This window comes from Carassius carassius, chromosome 5 (assembly GCF_963082965.1).
Source record: "Carassius carassius chromosome 5, fCarCar2.1, whole genome shotgun sequence".
Classification (NCBI taxonomy): domain Eukaryota; kingdom Metazoa; phylum Chordata; class Actinopteri; order Cypriniformes; family Cyprinidae; genus Carassius; species Carassius carassius.
In genome coordinates, this window is record NC_081759.1 from 24,152,656 (window position 1) to 24,173,422 (window position 20,767).

Here is a 20,767-nt window from a genome sequence, read left to right on the forward strand (position 1 = left end):
GTTGTTAGACAAATCACAAATTGGCAGAACAAGACTGATAACACACGCCTGTTGTATATGAAATCAAATAGGCTTGCAATAAAAAGCTTCTGAACAAAATATACTCACTCCACTGTATATGAACAAAACATCTGCAGAGCACAAAATCTTTTTTTTTTTTTTTATAAATATGGCCAGAGGAACTTTATACATGAACTTTGAGCATGAGTGCACTGTTGTGGCCTTTTTCATCAGATGTTGGAGTAAACAAAAATACAGTAATAATACTTTAAAACAAAAATAATGGATATTAACCTTGTCATCAACTTACTCAACACTCAGTGAAACTGATTCAACAACAAAACCATTTTCTCTTTCATTAGAAATATATGATACCATATCTGGATAATGTTTTCACTATGTGTAGTCAAATCCTGAAATTAATAACGGAATAAAGAGTTGTTTACCAGTAGACCGGTCTCAGTCTCTCATCTGTTTAGTAATTCTCAGGATTCAGTCAGCCAGGTGTGATGCAGCTGTGCTGGGCTTTTGGCATATCTGATCATCCTCTCTGCATACTTGAAGCAGATTTGGACTGCTCATTAATAGGTTGTTTTGCTCGAGTCTTAATAAGGGGACATTAATATTTACGCTCACATTCAATCCTGGGCCATTCTAAACCTCTTAAAAGCCAAAGGAAAGATGAGTGTCCTGTTTAAATGAACTGTAAAGTATAAAGGTGCAGGAGTTTTATTATTGCAAAGAAAGTCTAACGATTGTCAAAATATGATGATGTATAATTGAGAATTATCTTGTTATGAACACAACATAAGTACACCGTATACAACAATGAGGAACGAGGGTTAACTCAAGCCTTTTAAGTTTCTCCAGACCTCCAACACAAGGGTTACATGAGGACATTTGACCTGGTGTCAGGTAGTCGCAATCCCACCAGACCTCCGCCTACGAGCACTGAGGAGGCCAGAAGAATGGGGATGGCTTTGGTGATGCCCACTAAAGATCCAAAAATCAGATTTCCCATGACTGCGGCTAGCTTGCACAGGGCATTACAGAAGCCAAATCCAGTTCCTCTGAAATAGAGAAGTGGAGGGAGAGAGGATGGAAGAGGAAAGGGTAAAAGTTGGTGTTACATTGATATTTAATGGGCTTTGGGCTTTGAAATCATTAAACAGCTTTGTTGCATGTTTGTTAGCATATTTTATTATTTATGGGTACAAACACACCTTCTGTCCGTAGGGTACAGCTCTACTGTCACAACATCCAGGGAGTTCCAGGCGGAAATACTCAACCCATTGTACAAGCACAGCATCCCAATCATCATCGACTCACTGGTGCCAAACCACAGGAAGAAGCAACTGATACCAGACAGAATCATGGAAAACCCTGACGAAACAGAACTTTTACAGCAAAACTATTCCTTCACACATTCAAAAAGTATGAATCTCAAATATATCTGCAAAGTGGTCCAACCTGTAACAAAATCTTGTCTCACCTAACATAGACAAGCGGCCAATTTTGTCCATGAGCAGTGCAGATACGATGTTACCAGGGAGAACAGCCAGTGTTCCCAAGAAATTGACGAAGTAGACCCAGTATGCACTATAATCATCCTCAAATGTCATTTGACAGCCTGTTTTGTTGTGGTAAAATGTGCTGTTTATGACATCTGTGTTCATAAGCTTGGAATCATCAATATCTGTCAAATGAATAAATTAACGAGATTTAAACCACAGTAGAAAGCGGTAGTTAAGTATTTGCAGGCATGCAGCAAAGTGGTAAAATGGTGAAAATGTGGTCTGTTTTGTGTTCAGAAATAAATGACTGTTTTACCAGTGTTATAGAAGACAGCCTCAATAAACGTGCAGTTTCGAAAGAAAGATCCGACTGATGTCACATCCTCAAAAAAGCAGCTATGAAAAGTGGAATTGATGAAAGTGACAGACTTGAATTTCATACCTATGAACCTGAGGAACGGATAAAGAAAATGATTTAGGTGATAATAAGCACACAGAATAAAAATTAGTACAATAAGAAGATGATTATGGTTGCAGTTTGAATAAGTCACCTGTCACTGATAAATAAGCTATTAGTGTGTATCTGGTTCTCAAGGGTGAAATTGAAGGTGAAGTCTTCAATGCGCTCATTGTTATGCCTTTGTACTTTGGAGGCATATTCATCGGCCTGAAGATGTCTGATGACGTCAGGGAACCACACCGATAAACCATAATACCTGTAGAAGTACTGAGTTCTTTAATGATATGAAAGAAAAAAAGAAAGAACGACAGACTGACAGAACGACAGACAGAATGACAGACAGAAAGCACGAACAGAAGACAGAACAACTGACAGAAGACAGAACAACAGACAGACAAAATGACAGAGAGAACAACAGACAGACAGAACAACAGAAGACAGATGGCAGAATGACAAACAGAATGACAGAAGACAGACAGAACAACAGAAAACAGACAGAAAGACAGACAGAATGATAGAAACAGAAAGAATGACAGACAGACAGAAAGAAAGACAGAAGACAGGCAGAATGAAAGAACAACAGACAGAGAGACAGACAGAACTATAGACGGACAGACAAACAGACAGATAGACAGAGAGACAGACAGAACGACAGACAGACAAATAGAGATCTTACCCAAATGACAGTGTGAGCCACACAATAGCAAGTTTGACTGTACTGTCTTTTACTGGATAATTAAAACACTTCAAGAAGTTTAACCAAATCTGGAAGGACAGAAATAGGAGTTTTAATAATCTTTATTTGAATCATAAAAAAATAATTATTCTATAATTTTTGCTAATGTTTACATAGATGATATATTTTCTAAAAGGTTACACATCATGACTCACCCCATGAAGCTCAGTCTTTATTCTGAAGATCACTTTCGAGAAAATGTTGCCAGATTCGGTCTGCATCTCAACAAAGTCATCAATCTGCTTTGGGATCTTAATTCTGTTCACCTACAAGAAGAAACACCAGTTACTAGAGTTACGTTCACAATGTAAGCTATAGTTCACAATCCTGATTTATAACCCAGATTTTAATTTTTCTCTACATATCAGATTCAAGTCTAAATTGGAGAAAAGTTTGAAGAAAAAGATCTCAAATCAGATTTGGTCCACTTTTGCCTGCAGTCCATATGGGCTATTCTACAGATTTTTTGGTCATGTAATGCAGTGAAATGGGAGTATTTTTTTTAAGTTTGACTTGTTCAGTATATTCAGTATTTAAAAGAGAGAGAATATTTTAGGGAGATTATAATAGTGTCTTCATCACTAGGCTGCATACCAAGCAGCTCAATAAATGACACCAGAAACATCTGTGAAGCCCACATACGGGGCAGGATAAGACAATCATGTATGAATTTAAGCGACTTTAAAGCATGGTTGGTGATCTAAGCAGCTTAAAGTTAACGCGGTGAGGGAATCGACTCACGGTGAAGACTTTCTCAGGCTGTCCACGCGCTCGCATGTTTGTGTCATGAATCTGCTTGAGGATCATCCAGGCCTCATCGTGCTTCCCCACCTGAAAGGATAGAGCAGAAAAATCCCTAAGAGATTAACTGGATTAAGTGGAAACCGCAGCGCTAGATGACAACCGCCCACCTCTATTGCCACGGAAGGCCTAAAAGAGGGGTGTAGGGAGTCACGACAAGCACGCGTCATTAGCTTCAAAGAGAGTTGTGTTCCCTTAAGTCAGGCTGTTTCTTCAGATGTTTCAAGTCATAAACTGATGCTTTTAGAAACATGCAGTTAACAATAAAGCAGCCATACGCATCTGAAATGGATTTTGCCCATTTTCTATTTGTAAATTACCCTTATTTCAAACTCAACCAAAACTATAATGAATTATACACTTTCTTTGTATCTCTTCACTTAATTTCACACACTCCTTACCTCCAAGTAGAACCTTGGGCTCTCTGGCATGAACGTTAAGGCCACCACGGCACAAACGCAGGGGAGAGCGCACACCACCACAAACACCCTCCAGCTGTGGAATTTATAAGCTGAGCCCATACTGAAACTCCAGCCTGAGGAAAACATCAGACCATTTTTCATGTTATTGATCCAGCACAGACAAAGGGCTTGGCTACTCGGTAGCACTTCAAGCCACAAAACTGTAGGATTTGAACTAGAAACATTTATCTGTTGGGGTGTCACAGTGATTATGGTCTGAGTCAGGGGTAGGCAAGTTCGGTCCTAGAGAGCCGCAGACCTGCACAGTTCAGCTTCAACCCTAATCAAACACACCTGAACAAGCTCATCAATTCATTCAGGATGACTAAAATACAGGCAGGTGAGGTTTTTTTTCATGGTTGGAGCTGAACTGTGCAGGACTGCGGCTCTCTAGGACCGAACTTGCCTACCCCTGGTCTGAGTGAACACATCCATTTCATTTGTCCACCGCTGATTGATTACATAAGAGATGAGTGTGGTGTTCCAGGTGAAGGAACTGAAAAAACATCAGGATTAATGTGTGTTATAGGTTGGGCTTCCTTTTATAATACAGTCCTGATTTGAGGTAGCAACATATGGAATAACTAAATAAAAAAATCTACATCTGAAACACTGTTAACAAAAACAAACTATTAAAATTGTTTTCATTAACTGAAATAAAGCTGAAACAGAGAGCACACTGAGCTACATGATTGCCCAGTTCTGTTATAATATTCTTATAGTGCATATATATAAAGGGACTCATCAACACACCATTCAAAACTATTCTGCATTTCTAATTTTCAGTGGTGTCAGGCAGGTTTCTGAAATCAAGTAAAGCAGCTTTAAGACTGTCATGAACTCAGAGAGCGCAATAAAATTATCAGGCTGAAAATTTGCTTTTCTCATTATATTTCATTTTAAGTGGCTCTTTTTCTACTTCTCCTCCATATGCATCTTCTTTTTTACCAGTAATGTCTTATTCACTGAGCAGTAAAACAGTGTAGGGTCTTAATGATATTATTAAAGTGGAAATGTCCTTTGGAAAGACACAAGTATCTTTCATTTATGGTAATATAAAGTTGCCATTAAAGGAATAGTACACCCAAAAATAAAAAGTTGTTTAAAATGTAGATAAGTTTGCTTCTTCATTGGAATAGATATGAAGAAATGTACCATTACATAACTTGCTCACCAATGGATCCTCCACAGTTAATGGTTGCAGTCAAAATAGTCCAAATAGCATAATCCACCAGTAATCCACACAACTCCTGTATATTAATTACCCTTAACAAGACACTACCTGTGTCACACACCTGGACTCATTTTGTGTGTTTTTGCCCCTGTGACCCAGTTTCTGTCTTCCGTGTGTGGTTTGATTAGTTCCCAGGTGTGTCTAGTCATTTCCGCATGTGTTCCATGTCCCTGTTAATTTAGTCATGCCATCCACCTGTGTTTCCCCATTATCCCTTGTATAAAAGCCTTGTCCTTTCAGTTCTGTTTTGTCGGGTCTACTCGTCAACTCGTCTACTTGTCAACTTGTCCAATTGTCCGCTTGTTACCTGTTACTTGCCACTTGCCTCTTGCCACCTGTTATTTACTACTTACCTTGTTTATGTTTGATTTAATAAATCCTTGTTTCGTTTATCCCTCGGCTCCGTGTTCCTTCCAGCAGCGTAAGCCGTGACAGAAGACCCGACCAAAAAAGTTAAAAACTGCGTGTTTTCCCTCCGTTTTGTTTTCCGTTTTTTCACAGTCTTTTTCTTTCCGTAGTGTGTAATGGATCCCCTCTATCGCCCCGAATACCTCCTCCTCCTGCTGGAGCAGGAGGGACTGTCTCTCGAGGACCATACCAGACGGTTTCTCTGGATAGCTAATGCCACCAGCTACCCGGACCACGCGCTCTGCACCTTTTATCACGCCAGCCTGAACTCCAGGTGCAGAGCGTTGTCGCCCGAAGATGGTCCTCGGGAGGATTTCGCCGCCTTTATAGAGTGGAATCTGGTGAGAAATGGGTCACCTCTCACGGTCGGCCCAATGGAGGATCTCTCCAGGTCCACTCTGGACCCAGAGCCCAGCCTACAATCTCCCCACGGTACGAGGCATAAGCCCGAGCCCACCGATGACGGAGAGCCAGAGAGCAACCCGTCAGACCAGGTGCGAGAGCCGGCGACACTGCCCACCACGAGGGAGCATAATGTGGAGCGCCAAATGGGTCAAAATGAGGGGGTTTCCAATGCACCTATGCCGGATCCTCCTGTAAGCCCAGGACGGGCTCCTGATCCTCTGTTAAGCCCAGGAAGGGCTCCTGATTCCCTGTTAAGCCCAGGAAGGGCTCCTGATTCCCTGTTAAGCCCAGGACGGGCTCCTGTTCCCCCGTTAAGCCCAGGACGGGCTCCTGATCCTCTGTTAAGCCCAGGAAGGGCTCCTGTTCCCCCGTTAAGCCAAGGACGGGCTCCTGTTCCCCCGTTAAGCCCAGGACGGGCTCCTGATCCTCTGTTAAGCCCAGGACGGGCTCCTGTTCCCCCGTTAAGCCCAGGACGGGCTCCTAATCCTCTGTTAAGCCCAGGAAGGGCTCCTGATCCTCCTTTAAGCCCAGGACGGGCTCCTGATCCTCCTTTAAGCCCAGGACGGGCTCCTGATCCTCCGTTAAGCCCAGGACGGGCTCCTGGTCCTCCGTTAAACCCAGGACGGGCTCCTGATCCTCCTGTAAGCCCAGGACAGGCTCCTGATCCTCCTGTAAGCCCAGGACGGGCTCCTGATCCTCTGTTAAGCCCAGGAAGGGCTCCTGATTCCCCGTTAAGCCCAGGACGGGCTCCTGTTCCCCCGTTAAGCCCAGGACGGGCTCCTGATCCTCCTTTAAGCCCAGGACGGGCTCCTGAACCCCCGTTAAGCCCAGGACGGGCTCCTGAACCCCCGTTAAGCCCAGGACGGGCTCCTGAACCCCCGTTAAGCCCAGGAAGGGCTCCTGATCTTCCGTTAAGCCCAGGACGGGCTCCTGATCCTCCGTTAAGCCCAGGACGGGCTCCTGATCCTCCGTTAAGCCCAGGACGGGCTCCTGATCCTCCGTTAAGCCCAGGAAGGGCTCCAGCCCCAGAGCTTACTCCAATGCCTGCTCCTCCAAAATTCCCACCCTCCCACCCACTCCTGCCTCCTCCTCCGCTGTCGTCTGGCTGCCCCTCTGCTCGCATTCAGCCTACCATCATTGTGGTGCGAGCTCAGCGGGACCACCATCCTCCAGCGACGCCTTGGTCGGCGTCTCCCTCACCTCCGCCTCCAGCCTCTGAGGCCTGGACTCCGCCTCGGCCCGTTGACCCGTCGGTTCCACCATGGCTCCTAGCTCCTTCCTCTCCGCCGTGGCCCGGCAGTCCGCAGGCTCTGCCTGGCTCCCTCGTCCCTCCGGCTCCGCCTTGGTCTGGCGTCGTCCATCCTATGCCTCGGGACTCCACTCCTCCAGCTTCGCCTCATCCCTCCGTCCCTCCGGCTCCGTCAGGCTCCTTCATCCCCTCAGCTACACCTCAGTCCTCGGTCACTCTGGCCTCACCGCGGCCTTCCGGATCCACATCGCCGCGTCAGTCACCAGAGCCATCAGTTCCGCCTAGGACCTCCGGCTCCTCCCCGTCACCCTGGCTCTTCGGCTCTCCGTCTCCGCCTCGGGCTCCTCCTCCACTTGCTCCGTTGCCGTGGGTCGAGTCCCTGGAGTTGGTGACCATTCCTCCTCCATGGCTCCTTCCACCGTCGGCTCCACCTTGGGCCGTTATGGCTGTGGCCTGGGTCCTGCTGGGTACCTCCTGCTTCAGATCCTTCCTGTCTCCTCCCTGGCTCCTCCCTCCGTCATCTCCTCCCTGGCTCCTTCCTCTGTGGTCCCTGTCTGCTGGCCCCCTCCTGGGAGGCTGTCCTCCACCGGAACCTCCTTCCAAGTTCCCACCCACGCCTCCCTTTGTTGTTTCTACGGTGCGAGGACGCACCTACCGGGAGGGGGGAGTACTGTCACACACCTGGACTCATTTTGTGTGTTTTTGCCCCTGTGACCCAGTTTAAATAATCAAAATAGGTCACATATAAAATAACATCCTAAAATGAAGAAAAAGTCATATAATACACAGTACATAAAAAAATCCTGAGTTTTGAAAGAAAGGAATACAGCATGATGAAATACGGAATTCAGTGTGTGTATGTGTATGTGTGTGTGTGTGTGTGTTCATTAGCGTATCTCTGTGAGGACCTGTGGTAAATAATGAAGGTAACACTACACTGCAGTATAAGTGAGAGTTATGAAGCTGTGATTGCAACAGCAGCCAAGCCCAGAGGGTTAATGTTTCACCCATGTAATTGGAAATCTCATTACATAGATTATGTGCATAATTGACTGAGGAAACAGGTGACTGAGTCAGCAGCTACAGCAGACCTACGGTATTGTACAGTGGCTTGCCAGTGGCTCTGCTCACAGTCGGCTTTAATGCTAATAAAACGACACACTCACACACACACACACACACACACACACACACAAACTGTGTAAAAGTATATGTAATGACTTGAAACATTTCCAATTGTAAGGACATTTATTTTTTATTGTGTTCCAAAACCTAGCAAGTTGCATTCAGATTCAGTAATTTAAAGCATCAAAGGCACCAAAAGAAACCTAAATTTGACACCTCATTTTCTTTACGAAGAAGGGAGTCCCAGAATTCACTGCAAGGGCAATGAATTCAGAATTGCATATAAGCATAATACTCAACCAAAAAAATATGGTAAAAACAGTAAAAGTGATATTCTAAAATGTGATTTTGAAAGAGGCACATGAGGTAGGATAAATGTTTATTCAGTGTAATTAAAAAAATATATGATTTTCAAAATATGTGAAATGCCCCAAAATTTTGCCAATCTCAAGATCAAATCTGAGGGTATGTGTTTTGTCCTGCATGAGCCAATTACCCATATTATAGAACATACCGTGAACTTTTAAAAGCACTGTTGACATTGATCACCTGGTTTGTTCATCCACATACAAACCAAATACAGTCCTTCCTAGCATTCCTAGCAGTCTTTCCTACTATAAAATTCTGAAAAGCTCTATTCCAAAATATAGTGAACCAAGGCTGCCAACTCTCACGCATTTAGCGTGAGACTCACGCAATTGACCCAATTCTCACGCTCTCACGCCACACCCCCATATTCTCACGCAGACTCGTGCGGCAGTGAGGAAAAAAAAAATCTCACCACATTATCTCGCGAAGCAACGCGCAGAGAGACCAGACACAGTGAAGTAAGTTTTTTGTGAGAGGAAATACACAATTTATTCCCATTCCCATCTGCACCGTGTAAATTGTGAACGCAGGCAGGTCAGTGAGTTACAGGGTGCTCTGTCTCCGTCCAGTTTAGGCTAGTAACTAAGCCTATGCTGTTATATATTTTATATAGAATTAAGTTAGCATTAGTTGTTTGTTTTGCAGCACTGTGCAGTTATTTACACAACTTTATCATAAAAAACAGTACAAAAGCATTTCCAGATGACAAATATCTGGACATGCCTAGTAGTTAACATTAATTATTGTTTTCTAAGAACAGAATGTCAAGTCAACGACATCCCATATTAAAATTATTTTTTTTTATCAATCACAACTCATCAATCATATCCAGATATTTGACTGGTGGTGTCGGTGTTACACCAAATTCGGTGATCATCGTATTCTGTGACCCTCGTAGGCGTTGTTGTCACTGTTTGGCTTGAACTAGAGCACCCAGCAGAATTGGGAACGTACCAGTTCATGGCGTACAGGTTCATGGCGCACGTGCTCATTAAATGAGTGCGTATATACAGTCTGTATTCAATTCAAAGTTGGTCTAACAGCTGTTAAATTAAATCATGTGCATCCCACAAATCTCCATCAACTGCAAGATGCTATCCTATCAATATGGGCCAACATTTCTAAAGAATGCTTTCAGCACCTTGTTGAATCAATGCCACATAGAATTAAGGCAGTTCTGAAGGCGAAAGGGGGTCAAACACAGTATTAGTGTGGTGTTCCTAATAATCCTTTACGTGAGTGTGTGTGTGTGTGTATATATATATATATATATATATATATATATATGTATACAGTACAGACCAAAAGTTTGGACACAAATTCTCATTCAAAGAGTTTTCTTTATTTTCATGACTATGAAAATTGTAGATTCACACTGAAGGCATCAAAACTATGAATTAACACATGTGAAATTACATATGGAATTATATACATAACAAAAAAGTGTGAAACAACTGAAAATGTGTCATATTCTAGGTTCTTCAAAGTAGCCACCTTTTGCTTTGATTACTGCTTTGCACACTCTTGGCATTCTCTTGATGAGCTTCAAGAGGTAGTCACCTGAAATGGTCTTCCAACAGTCTTGAAGGAGTTCCCCGAGAGATGTTGTTGGCCCTTGTTGCCTTCTGTCTGCGGTCCAGCTCACCCCTAAACCATCTCAATTGGGTTCAGGTCCGGTGACTGTGGAGGCCAGGTCATCTGGCGCAGCACCCCATCACTCTCCTTTTTGGTCAAATAGCCCTTGATGCCTTCAGGGTGAATCTACAATTTTCATAGTTATATATATAGGGAAATTATGGGAAATTCTTTCACACAGAAAATATATATTCGTGTGTGTGTGTTGATGTAAAGAAATCTTTTTTGAACAGTTCATTTGCCGCACGCGATCAGACTGTAGACCCGCTCATTCAATGTGCACGGGCGTCAGGAACCTGTACGCTGTTTACGTACCCAGTTCTGAGTTCAAGCCAAACAGTGACAACAGCGCCTACTATGGTCACCGAAATTGGTATAGCATCAGTATGGATACATTTGAATTTTTTTTTTATAGGATGTTATCTAAAGTGTCAGGGACAGGCAAGAAAAGAACACTTGCATCAATGTGGGCAGCTTATCAGCCCTCCAAGAAGTTCTGTGACCCTGAGAAGCAGCAGGAAAAGACACAGGAGGAACATGAAAGTCTATCTGAGACTTTAGAGCAGGAGACAGTTGAGCCCTCAGATAAAGTAGAGAGACCAGGCCAAAAGAATAAAGCCCAGAGCGGAGTTGCATCCTATCGATGCTCCTTTAAAAATGGTCAGAAAAATGGCCATTCATAACAAAGGGGACACTAAGTACACATTATTGGGTAAGAAAAATATCCAAATATTCTGTCTAATATGCTCTCTTGAAATTAACAATATGTGTGTGAGTTGTACTGTATCTTTATTTTCTCTCAATTTTTAGAAGAGAATCAACCAAGATTGAAGAGGTTACGGGGAGCCGTTTCAGATCCCATGACTGAAGTGTACCTCCTATTCTACCAGGCCACCATACCAGTCTTCACCTCTCTGAATCTCCTCCTCCAGAGAGAAAATTCATCTATATTTTTATTGCAAGATGAGGTACAATATATCTTGAAGGGATGGAAGCCAATATTTTGCCTTTCAGGTTGCACTAATGTAATATTGGGTGAGATAAGTCTTTCTTGAATATATATTTCAGATGATTAAATTCATCCGCAAGCTCTGCTCTAAGTTCATCTTGCCCACAGTACTACAGTCCCATCACAAGCCTGAGGCCATCCCATATGTGGATAAGGAAAACCATCTGCCTGGTAATTGTAATGTAAAAGTACCATAACATTAAGATATATACATATACATAACAATTTATATTAACAGTAAAAAGTCAGAACAACTTTTTTTTTTTTGTATGTACAATAATTAAATACAATAAAGTCATTAATTGTAGACTCATATGTTTTGACACAAAGAAAAAGATAAGTCTCCAACAACTCCATTTCAGTCACTCACGTTTGACGTAGTTCATGGGATCACGCCAGGAAGCCAGTCACCTTTGAGTACTATTGAAAACGACCCAATGGGATTGGCCTGCATGATTTGCATCACACACTCCACCCCCGCTGCGCGGGTATAAATACGGAAGTGGATGCACCCGAAGTAGTACTCGAATATGACTGGCTCCCTGCCGTGAAACCTCTGTCAGTCGATACGTCGATATCCAGACTATATGTAATATATTTTCTTTTAGAACTATAATGACTAAAAACGACTAAGATGAAGCTCAAGGAAAGGTGTGTATGTAGGTGTTTTTTTCATTGTTTTTGCATTTCTAATAGGAAATGGCTTCACCACCAGGGCTAGGCTCAACCATCTACTTGATGCTGGGGAAATCACAGCCCATCAAGTGGACAAATTCCAAACTGCAGCTCTGAAGTTCTTGATGAGAGCCGTAGAGTATGCCCTACAAAAGCTGCCTCTGAGAGAACCCTTGCTGAATCATGCCAGATTTGTGGATGTGAGGCAGAGGGCAGAATGTGGGGTGGAGGATGCCCTTTACTTTGTGGAGAGGTAAAATGTATAGATTCATTTCTTCCAGATAGAAGATTTTTTTTTCCAGAGATTAATAATGAATAAAAAACTTGCTCTGTTCTAAACAACTACTCATTTTCACATTATATTTGGAACTAAAGTGTATCTCATATGCAGTGTGTGCAATTTTCTAACTCTAAACTTCTTTCTCTTCAAAAAAGGTATGTCCATCTTCTCCCTTATCACAGCCCACAGAAACATGATGCACTGGGGGAAGAGTTCCTAGACTATCAGACTATGCCTTTGCCTAGATTAGAAGTAGACCCAGACATTGAGGGCTTCTGGGCCAATATGGCAAGTTTAAAACACAAGGTTAGAAACCTTATTTTGTCTTCTTTAAAAACCCATGTTCAGTGACTTTCTGAATTTGTTAAAGGTGTAACATAACCATGTTGTCCATATTTTACAGGTGACAGGGGTGGGCAGGTTTGAGAGACTCTCCACCATTGCTAAATTGGTGTTAATCCTGCCACACTCCAATGCTGATGCAGAGCGGGTATTTTCGCTGGTGGGATTAAATAAAACAAAAACTAGAAACAGCCTGGCCCTGGAGGGAACACTGTCATCTCTTATGACAATCAAGATGGCAGACTTGAAGCCATGCTTCAAGTGGGAGCCATCCAAATCAATGATTAAGGCTGCAAAATCAGCCACCAGCACTTACAATAGAACACATGTTAATCTGTGAACATTATAACATTAACATGCTATTTCTGTAAAATGTTTGTTAAAATTAAATGTAATGTAAATCTCCCAAGAAATTATATACCAAATACTTTGACAATCAATACTTAATACACTTCTGCTAATTCAAGGATTTCGTGTTTGTATTTTTCTCCACACCAAGCCATGCCCCCCATAAGCCCCGCCCCCCAAATCTCACTCCAAGCTGAACTCAAAAGTTGACAGCCCTGTAGTGAACTCCTTACTGTCCACTGCCAACTCAGCTCTACAACTTTATAAGTAGTGGTGGGGGATATCTCAATATTTAAAATATATCGAGATATTTTTTAAACACGATATCGATTTTGACATATCGTATATATCGATATCCTTGCTTTTGTCCCCCCTCCCCTCGCGTGTAGAGAACTAGTCTAAAAAAAAGTAAAAAAAAAGGACAACTGGCTCCATTATATGGAGATACTTAGGTTTTCAGACGTCGGGCGAACAGCAGGCAGATGTCTACTGTATGGCCCATTGATTTCCACGATGCAGAAAACGTGGAGGGAATTGCGGAATCCAGTCATAAAATAGGAATTTACAGTTTAATGCGGAATGGCACGGAATTTGTCAAATTTTGAATGAATTAATCTAAAGTAGGTCATTGCACTTACATCAAATCGCGATATGAACTAATATCTGCAAATATTAAGCCGTAAAGGTCTATTTAAATATGAATCCTGCGTGCCTGTGTTAATGAATGGCGCAGAAGCGCGTCTTCATTCATTAAACACACGGAAGCGCGCGTGACGCTCGCGGTGATCTCAGAGTCTGTCATCTCACTAAATTGGGACGTAAACACATGAACAACATCTCCAGAACTGCTCTGAGAATAACTTCATTAGCATCTGACCGTTTGATTTGAGTAAAACTAGCGTCATATATCACATCATGTAGTATCACATACACAGAACTGTAACGGTTCGTCAAAATAAAAGTATTTGCCAGAAATCTACTACTATTGTTCAGCAGAATGTACATAGCCCACTACTACTATTAAAAAGAAACGAACATAATTTTGAAAGGAATAATCACACAACATTTCTTCCATGTTTTATTTTTAATAGTAAATCCCCTTTATTTACCAAAAAATAAAGGTTGCTTAATGTTAAATAATTAAAAGATAAATTAAATGAATGGTTTATGTCTTCATTTGATAACCAGAAAAATGTAAATACACAGAATTTCTGAAGGGAAAAAACATTTCACATAAGGCTATATTAAGAATTTGTGTAGAATTTTTAAGAACTAATTAAGTTGTTTTTATGGATTTAAATAATTACACATGCTAAAACACAGAATTAGATAACAATAAAACATATGGTGAAGAAAAAGTAAAATGTTTCATAGGGCCCTAAACATGTAATATTTGGCATATTTGTTTTTGCAGTAGTTTTTGGGGGGTTATTTTTCCTGTAAAGATATCGAGATATATATCATATATCGAGATATAGCAAAATATATCGAGATATATTTTTTGCTCCATATCGCCCAGCTCTATTTATAAGTACTTTATTTGGATAAAATAAAGACACATAGAACACAAATATGGTAAATAACATACTTTTGCGAACTAGCCCTAGGTTTTTCGCCCGATTGGAACCAAACCAGCACAGAAAGATTCTCTGGAGAGTGAATTTCAATAATTATCAAAAAAAAGTTGAACTTTCAACTCACAGTTGCAAAGAGATGCCAATATGTTAGAAGCAGGAAAGATAACTTTTTGTAAAATGCCTATAACTTCCTATAACGGAATGAGATATCTTCGCCAAACTTGGAACACTTATGTAAGAGCTCAAGCTGAGGTCACAGAGAAATATAAGAGGGAACAAAACATAAAAATGGCTATAAATAGGCAACCATTTGTCCTATCAACATGAAAATCTTGGTTCAAAGTGCCACAAGTGTCTACAGGGACATATGCGTATATTAAATTTTAAATGTAAAAATTTAATTTTATGCATTACGAAAAATAACCATGGTTTTATTATAGTAAAACTGTAGTAACCCATGGTTTTTTGGCGTGTTGACTACCATTTGTATAAATACAGATTTACCACAAATACCATGGTTAAACTATGGTTAATTTAGCAAAACCATGGTTAATTTGTTGTTATCATGGTTTAACTATAGTAACCATGTTTTTTTGGTTTTATTTGTAGTAAAACCATGGTTAATTTTCGTAAGGGTTTAGCAGACGCTTTTATCCAAAGCGACTTACAGTGCATTCTGACTATAAATTTTTACCTATCATGTGTTCCCAGTGTCACGGTTGGTAAACCGTGATCTCTGGGTTTTGCACTTTGTGGTGAAGTCTGTGTGTTTCGCGTCTGCACTGATTAGTTTGTGGGCGTCTCCGTTAATTGTCATCAGCAGCAGCTGTCACTCATTACTCTCTACCTATATTTTGGCTTGTCTCACGTCTTGTGTTTGTGAGAGCGTTGTTTCATGTCTGGTAATTGTTCTATGCTTCTGTGTTGTTCTGCGTTGGATGTCCGTGTCTTCCCCCGGAACCTCATCCACTCATCGCACCTTCACAAGCATCACCACTTACCTTCGGCTCGATTCCCCGCAGTTCCTGTGCCATCCTCTCCTGCTGCCAACTCACCATCACCATCTGGATTACTCACCGTCTCTCCACCATCTTGGATTGTCATCTTCCCAGCGTTATTTGTATTCTTGTTTGTTTTGTTTGGTTTTCATTAAATTGTTCATACTCGCACTTGTTTCCAGCTCCTCCTTCACCCAGTTGTCACAGAACGCTCACCAAAAATGGAAGCAGCGAGCACCACATCTTTAACTTAATTTATTCACCACAGCGTCAACAGCTTGGATCAGCAGCAGGAGAGCATCTCTAACACCGGACACGCTATCCAAGCGCTGGTGGCACAGGTGTCCGAGCTCACCCAGCAGATCCATCAGCTCACCTCTCACACTGCGCCCATCGCACCGCCTGCGCCGCCCGTCCCCCAGGAGACCCCCCAGGATCACTTCCGGCCAGAGCCGCGACTACCGGCGCCAGAAAACTACTCCGGTGAGCCAGCTTTCTGCAGAACTTTTCTAAATAAGTGTTCCATGCACTTTGCCTTACAGCCCTGCACCTTCGCTACTGAGGAATCAAGGGTTGCGTTCACTCTGACCCTACTTTCCGGCAAGGCCGCCCTATGGGGGACGGCGGTGTGGGAGAACCAACATCCGTGTTGCGCCTCGTTCCACACCCTCTCGGAGGAGATGAGGAGGGTCTTCGATCGAGCCGCGGCCGGCAGGGAAGCCGCTCACCAGCTCTCAGACCTACATCAAGGGACCTCCTCTTTCACGGACTACTCCATTCAGTTCCGCACCCTGGCGGCCGCGTGCCAGTGGAACGAGGTGGCGCAGTGGGATCGATTCCTGCATGGGCTGGCCGACCGTGTTCAAAAGGAGATCTACCTCCTCGAGCTGCCCCCCACACTCAACGGTCTCATCGACCTAGCCCTACGAGTTGATGCCCGGATTAATCGTCTGGGTCGACAGACCAGTCCTACATGCCATCCCATCTCTCCGGAAAGGGGCCGCTCGAGTCGAGAGAACGCGGTCGGTCCCGTCGACAACCACGAACCCATGCAGGTGGGTAGAGCTCGGCTGTCCCGGAGGGAGAGAGAGCAGCGGAGGTCCCAAGGACTATGCTTGTACTGCGGAGGCTCAGGACATACCATCTATTCCTGCCCGGTAAAAGAGCCAGCCCGGTAGTAAAAATGAGGCTACTATCGGGTGGGATCTCCGCTGGGAAGTACTCAACAACATCATCGACTCTCCTTCCAGTGAAACTGCGGTGGGAGAATCACACACACGACTGTCACGCCCTTCTGGACTCCGGAGCCGAAGGTAATTTCATCGATTCACTCCTTGCACGTCACCTGAACATTCCTGTACTGCCTGTGTCTCTTCCCATCCATGTCACCGCACTCAACGGCCAGGAACTGCCTCACGTCACCCACTACACTGAACCCATCACTCTGCTCACTTCAGGCAATCATTGCGAAACCATATCCTTTTTTCTCATGGACTCCCCTGTAGCTCCCATTGTTTTAGGTCACCCCTGGTTAATGAAACATAATCCACGAGTGGATTGGGGTTCCAACACAGTCACATTGTGGAGTGAAAGTTGTCATGAGTCTTGTCTGGTTTCTGCTTGTCCTGTTGTCCCTGTCTCTGTCTTTCAGAAGGAGAACATGGTATTATCAAACGTGCCCGCTGAATATCTGGACCTGAAGGAGGTGTTCAATAAGTCCCGTGCTGCTTCTCTTCTTCCGCATCGTCCCTACGACTGTGCCATAGATTTAGTGCCAGGTAAGTCTCCGCCTAAAGGCAAATTATACTCTCTTTCTATTCCAGAGAGGGAGGCCATGGAGAAATACATTTCTGATTCCTTGGCATCTGGGTTCATCTGCCCTTCCTCTTCTCCAGCGGGGGCGGGATTCTTTTTTGTGGGTAAGAAGGATGGTTCCCTGCGACCTTGTATTGATTACCGAGAGCTGAACAACATTACGATAAAGAACACATATCCATTACCACTCATGTCTTCAGCTTTTGAGAGGTAACAGGGAGAATCCGTATTCACAAAATTGGATTTACGTAATGCTTATCATTTGGTCTGCATCAGGAAGGGGGATGAATGGAAAACCACCTTTAATACCCCTAGAGGGCACTTTGAATACTTGGTGATGCCGTTCGGGCTCTCCAATTCGCCAGGGGTTTTCCAAGCACTCGTTAATGACGTGTTGAGAGATATGGTAGATCAGTTTATATATGTTTACCTGGATGACATCCTATATTTTTCTTCATCTCTCCAGGAACACGTCCAACACGTCAGACGAGTGCACCAGAGGTTACTTGAGAATGTTCTTTTTGCCAAGGCGGAGAAATGCGTATTCCATGCATAGTCTGTTCCCTTCCTAGGGTATATCGTCTCATCCGAGGGAATACGTATGGACCCTGACAAGGTTAAGGCTGTGATAGATTGGCCATCTCCAGATTCCCGTAAGGCCCTACAGCAGTTTCTGGGGTTCGCCAATTTCTATCGACGTTTCATTCATAATTTCAGCCAATTAGTCTCACCTTTGACGGCCTTGACCTCCCCCAGTACTCCATTCAGGTGGTCAGACGCAGCCGAAACTGCATTTACCAACCTCAAGAGCCGCTTTGTTTGCATCCCTGATGCATCCCTGCACGTTTTTATCTCATTGGTTATCTCCTGCTGAACGCAATTATGACATTGGTAACGTTGCTTGTCATCCAGGGATAAGCCGAACCAAGGGGTTAGTTAAACAACGATTCTGGTGGCCACTTATGGCTCGTGACGTCCACGATTTTGTTTTGGCTTGCTCAGTTTGCACCAGTGGTAAGTCGTCTAACCGGCCTCCTGATGGGCTTCTTCAACCGCTGTCTGTCCGTTCGAGACCCTGGTCACATATCGCACTAGATTTTGTTACGGCCCTCCCGCCTTCTAATGGCATGACGGCCGTTTTGACCGTAGTTGACCGGTTCTCGAAGGCGGCACATTTCATTCCCTTGCCCAAATTCCCGACAGCCAAGGAGACAGCGGTCACTGTCCTAGATCACGTCTTTCGGTTACATGGCCTCCCGGTAGACGTGGTTTCTGACAGGGGATGCCAATTCATATCCAAATTTTGGAAAGAATTTTGTAAGTTGCTAGGAGCGATGGTTAGCCTGTCTTCGGGTTATCATCCCCAGAGTAACGGGCAGTCTGAGCGAGCCAACCAAGATTTAGAGAGAACGTTGCGATGTTTGGTCTCCAAGAATCCTTCTTCCTGGAGCCAACAACTCTCTATGGTGAAGTACGCTCACAATTAGTTACCAGTGTCAGCCACGGGCCTCTCTCCGATTCAGTGCAGTTTAGGTTACCAGCCACCAGCTTTTCCTAGTCTGGAATCTGAAGTCGCGGTCCCCTCCGCTCACGCATTTTTCCAGAGGTGCCACCGCACCTGGACCAGAGCCCACGAGACTCTGCTCCAGATGAGGGAGGGCACTAAGGCCAAGGCCGATCGCCACCGGTCAAAGCCTCCCGTTTACGTTGTGGGTCAAAAGGTGTGGCTTTCTACGGACAATATTCCTCTCCGTTCCGTTTCTAACAAATTAGCTCCCAAATTCATTAGCCCGTTTACTATCACCAAGATCATTAGTCCGGTGACAGTCCGCCTCAAACTACCTCCAGCGTACAGGAGGATACATCCCGCCTTCCATGTGTCCGAAATTAAACACGTGTTTTATTCATGTATTAATCCGCCTACCCCGGTTCCCCCACCGCCACGTCTCGTAGATGGGGAACCGACCTATTCGGTTAATCGTATTCTGGACTCGAGACGGAGGGGACGAGGATTCCAGTACTTGGTAGACTGGGAAGGTTACGGTCCGGAGGAGAGGAGTTGGGTACCTGCTAGGGACATACTGAATCACTCCTTTATTGATGATTACAGTCAGCAGGTAGGCCCTTCTGGGAACTCCAGGAGGCGTTCTTAGAGGGGGGGGTACTGTCACGGTTGGTAAACCGTGATCTCTGGGTTTTGCACTCTGTGGGTGAAGTCTGTGTGTTACGCGTCAGCACTGATTAGTTTGTGAGCATCTCCATTAATTGTCATCAGCAACAGCTGTCACTCATTACTCATCCCTATATATTGGCTTGTCTAGCGTCTTGTGTTCGTGAGAGCATTGTTTCATGTTTGTAACCTATGCCTTGCTTTCTTGTGTGTTTCTGCATTGGATGTCCGTGTCTCCCCGGAACCCCGTCCACACTACGCAACCCACCACCAAGCAACACCACTTACCTTCGGCTCGCGTTATTTGTGTCTCAGTTTTGTATTGTCTCATTGTCTTCATTAAATCTCATTAATCTCGCACTTGCTTCCTGCCACTCCTTCACCAAGTCGTTACATAAACGTTTTAAAAATGTCACATTTCTATGTTAAATCACCTGGACCTCAAATTGTGCACCCTCTTTATGTGCCATTTCATGGACAGTAGTTTTATACATGCCACAATAGTTTACATCCAACCAAACTAAATAATCATCCTTTCATAATTAAATTCAATTATAATGAAATTTCCATATAGTAAAAGGGGTGGTGTAGATCTTAAGGACTTGCATATTAGATTAAATTGATTGAGATTGGCAAAAATTAGCACATATAGACAGTGAGATTCAGTAAATGATCACTGAATGACCATATACTTTGAGAACAAGGGAGACTGAATGTAATCTACCCACCCATGGCTGGCCCTCTTCCTTGTATACACAGACACCCATTTTACAAAACCTGTGACTGTTTCCCATTGATTTTAGACTATAATACAGACTCCCTAATACTCTCCTAGCCACTGTGTCTGACAGCTTGTCCCCTGCTTGGGCTCCACCGTGGGCCATTCATAAATCAAGCACTCCTTTCATTTTGTCTCACAAGGCAAGGAGAAAAACCTCATTATGATCAATTCAGAGAGAACAAAACAGAGCAAACACCTCCCACCGCCTACCAAAATAGGAGTGAAAACGGTCTGTCGTTTTAGCCAAGAGACTCCTCTCCATATCCATTCACCTCCTTCCCTCCTCCCTTCCCCTCTATTCCATCATTTCGTTACTGATGAGAGCATCTTATTTCCAGAGTAGAGGTTCTCATAAATCATCAGGCTATGCTTTCC

At 43.6% G+C, this 20,767-nt stretch overlaps 1 protein-coding gene across 1 annotated transcript in view; it reads right to left on the bottom strand.

Moving 5' to 3' along the window:
- Window positions 1-279: 279 nt before the first annotated feature.
- Window positions 280-20,767, bottom strand: part of sv2ca (synaptic vesicle glycoprotein 2Ca) — a 43,163-nt gene continuing 22,675 nt past the window's right edge. Inside the window, exons 5-13 of the mRNA XM_059550191.1 lie at window positions 3,913-4,046; window positions 3,452-3,541; window positions 2,866-2,976; window positions 2,651-2,739; window positions 2,066-2,230; window positions 1,831-1,964; window positions 1,493-1,696; window positions 1,224-1,383; window positions 280-1,070 (exon numbers count right to left, since the gene is read on the bottom strand). Of these exons, the coding sequence (XP_059406174.1) occupies window positions 887-1,070; window positions 1,224-1,383; window positions 1,493-1,696; window positions 1,831-1,964; window positions 2,066-2,230; window positions 2,651-2,739; window positions 2,866-2,976; window positions 3,452-3,541; window positions 3,913-4,046 (1,271 nt within the window). The 3' untranslated portion in view covers window positions 280-886. The remainder of the gene's footprint in view (window positions 1,071-1,223; window positions 1,384-1,492; window positions 1,697-1,830; window positions 1,965-2,065; window positions 2,231-2,650; window positions 2,740-2,865; window positions 2,977-3,451; window positions 3,542-3,912; window positions 4,047-20,767) is intronic.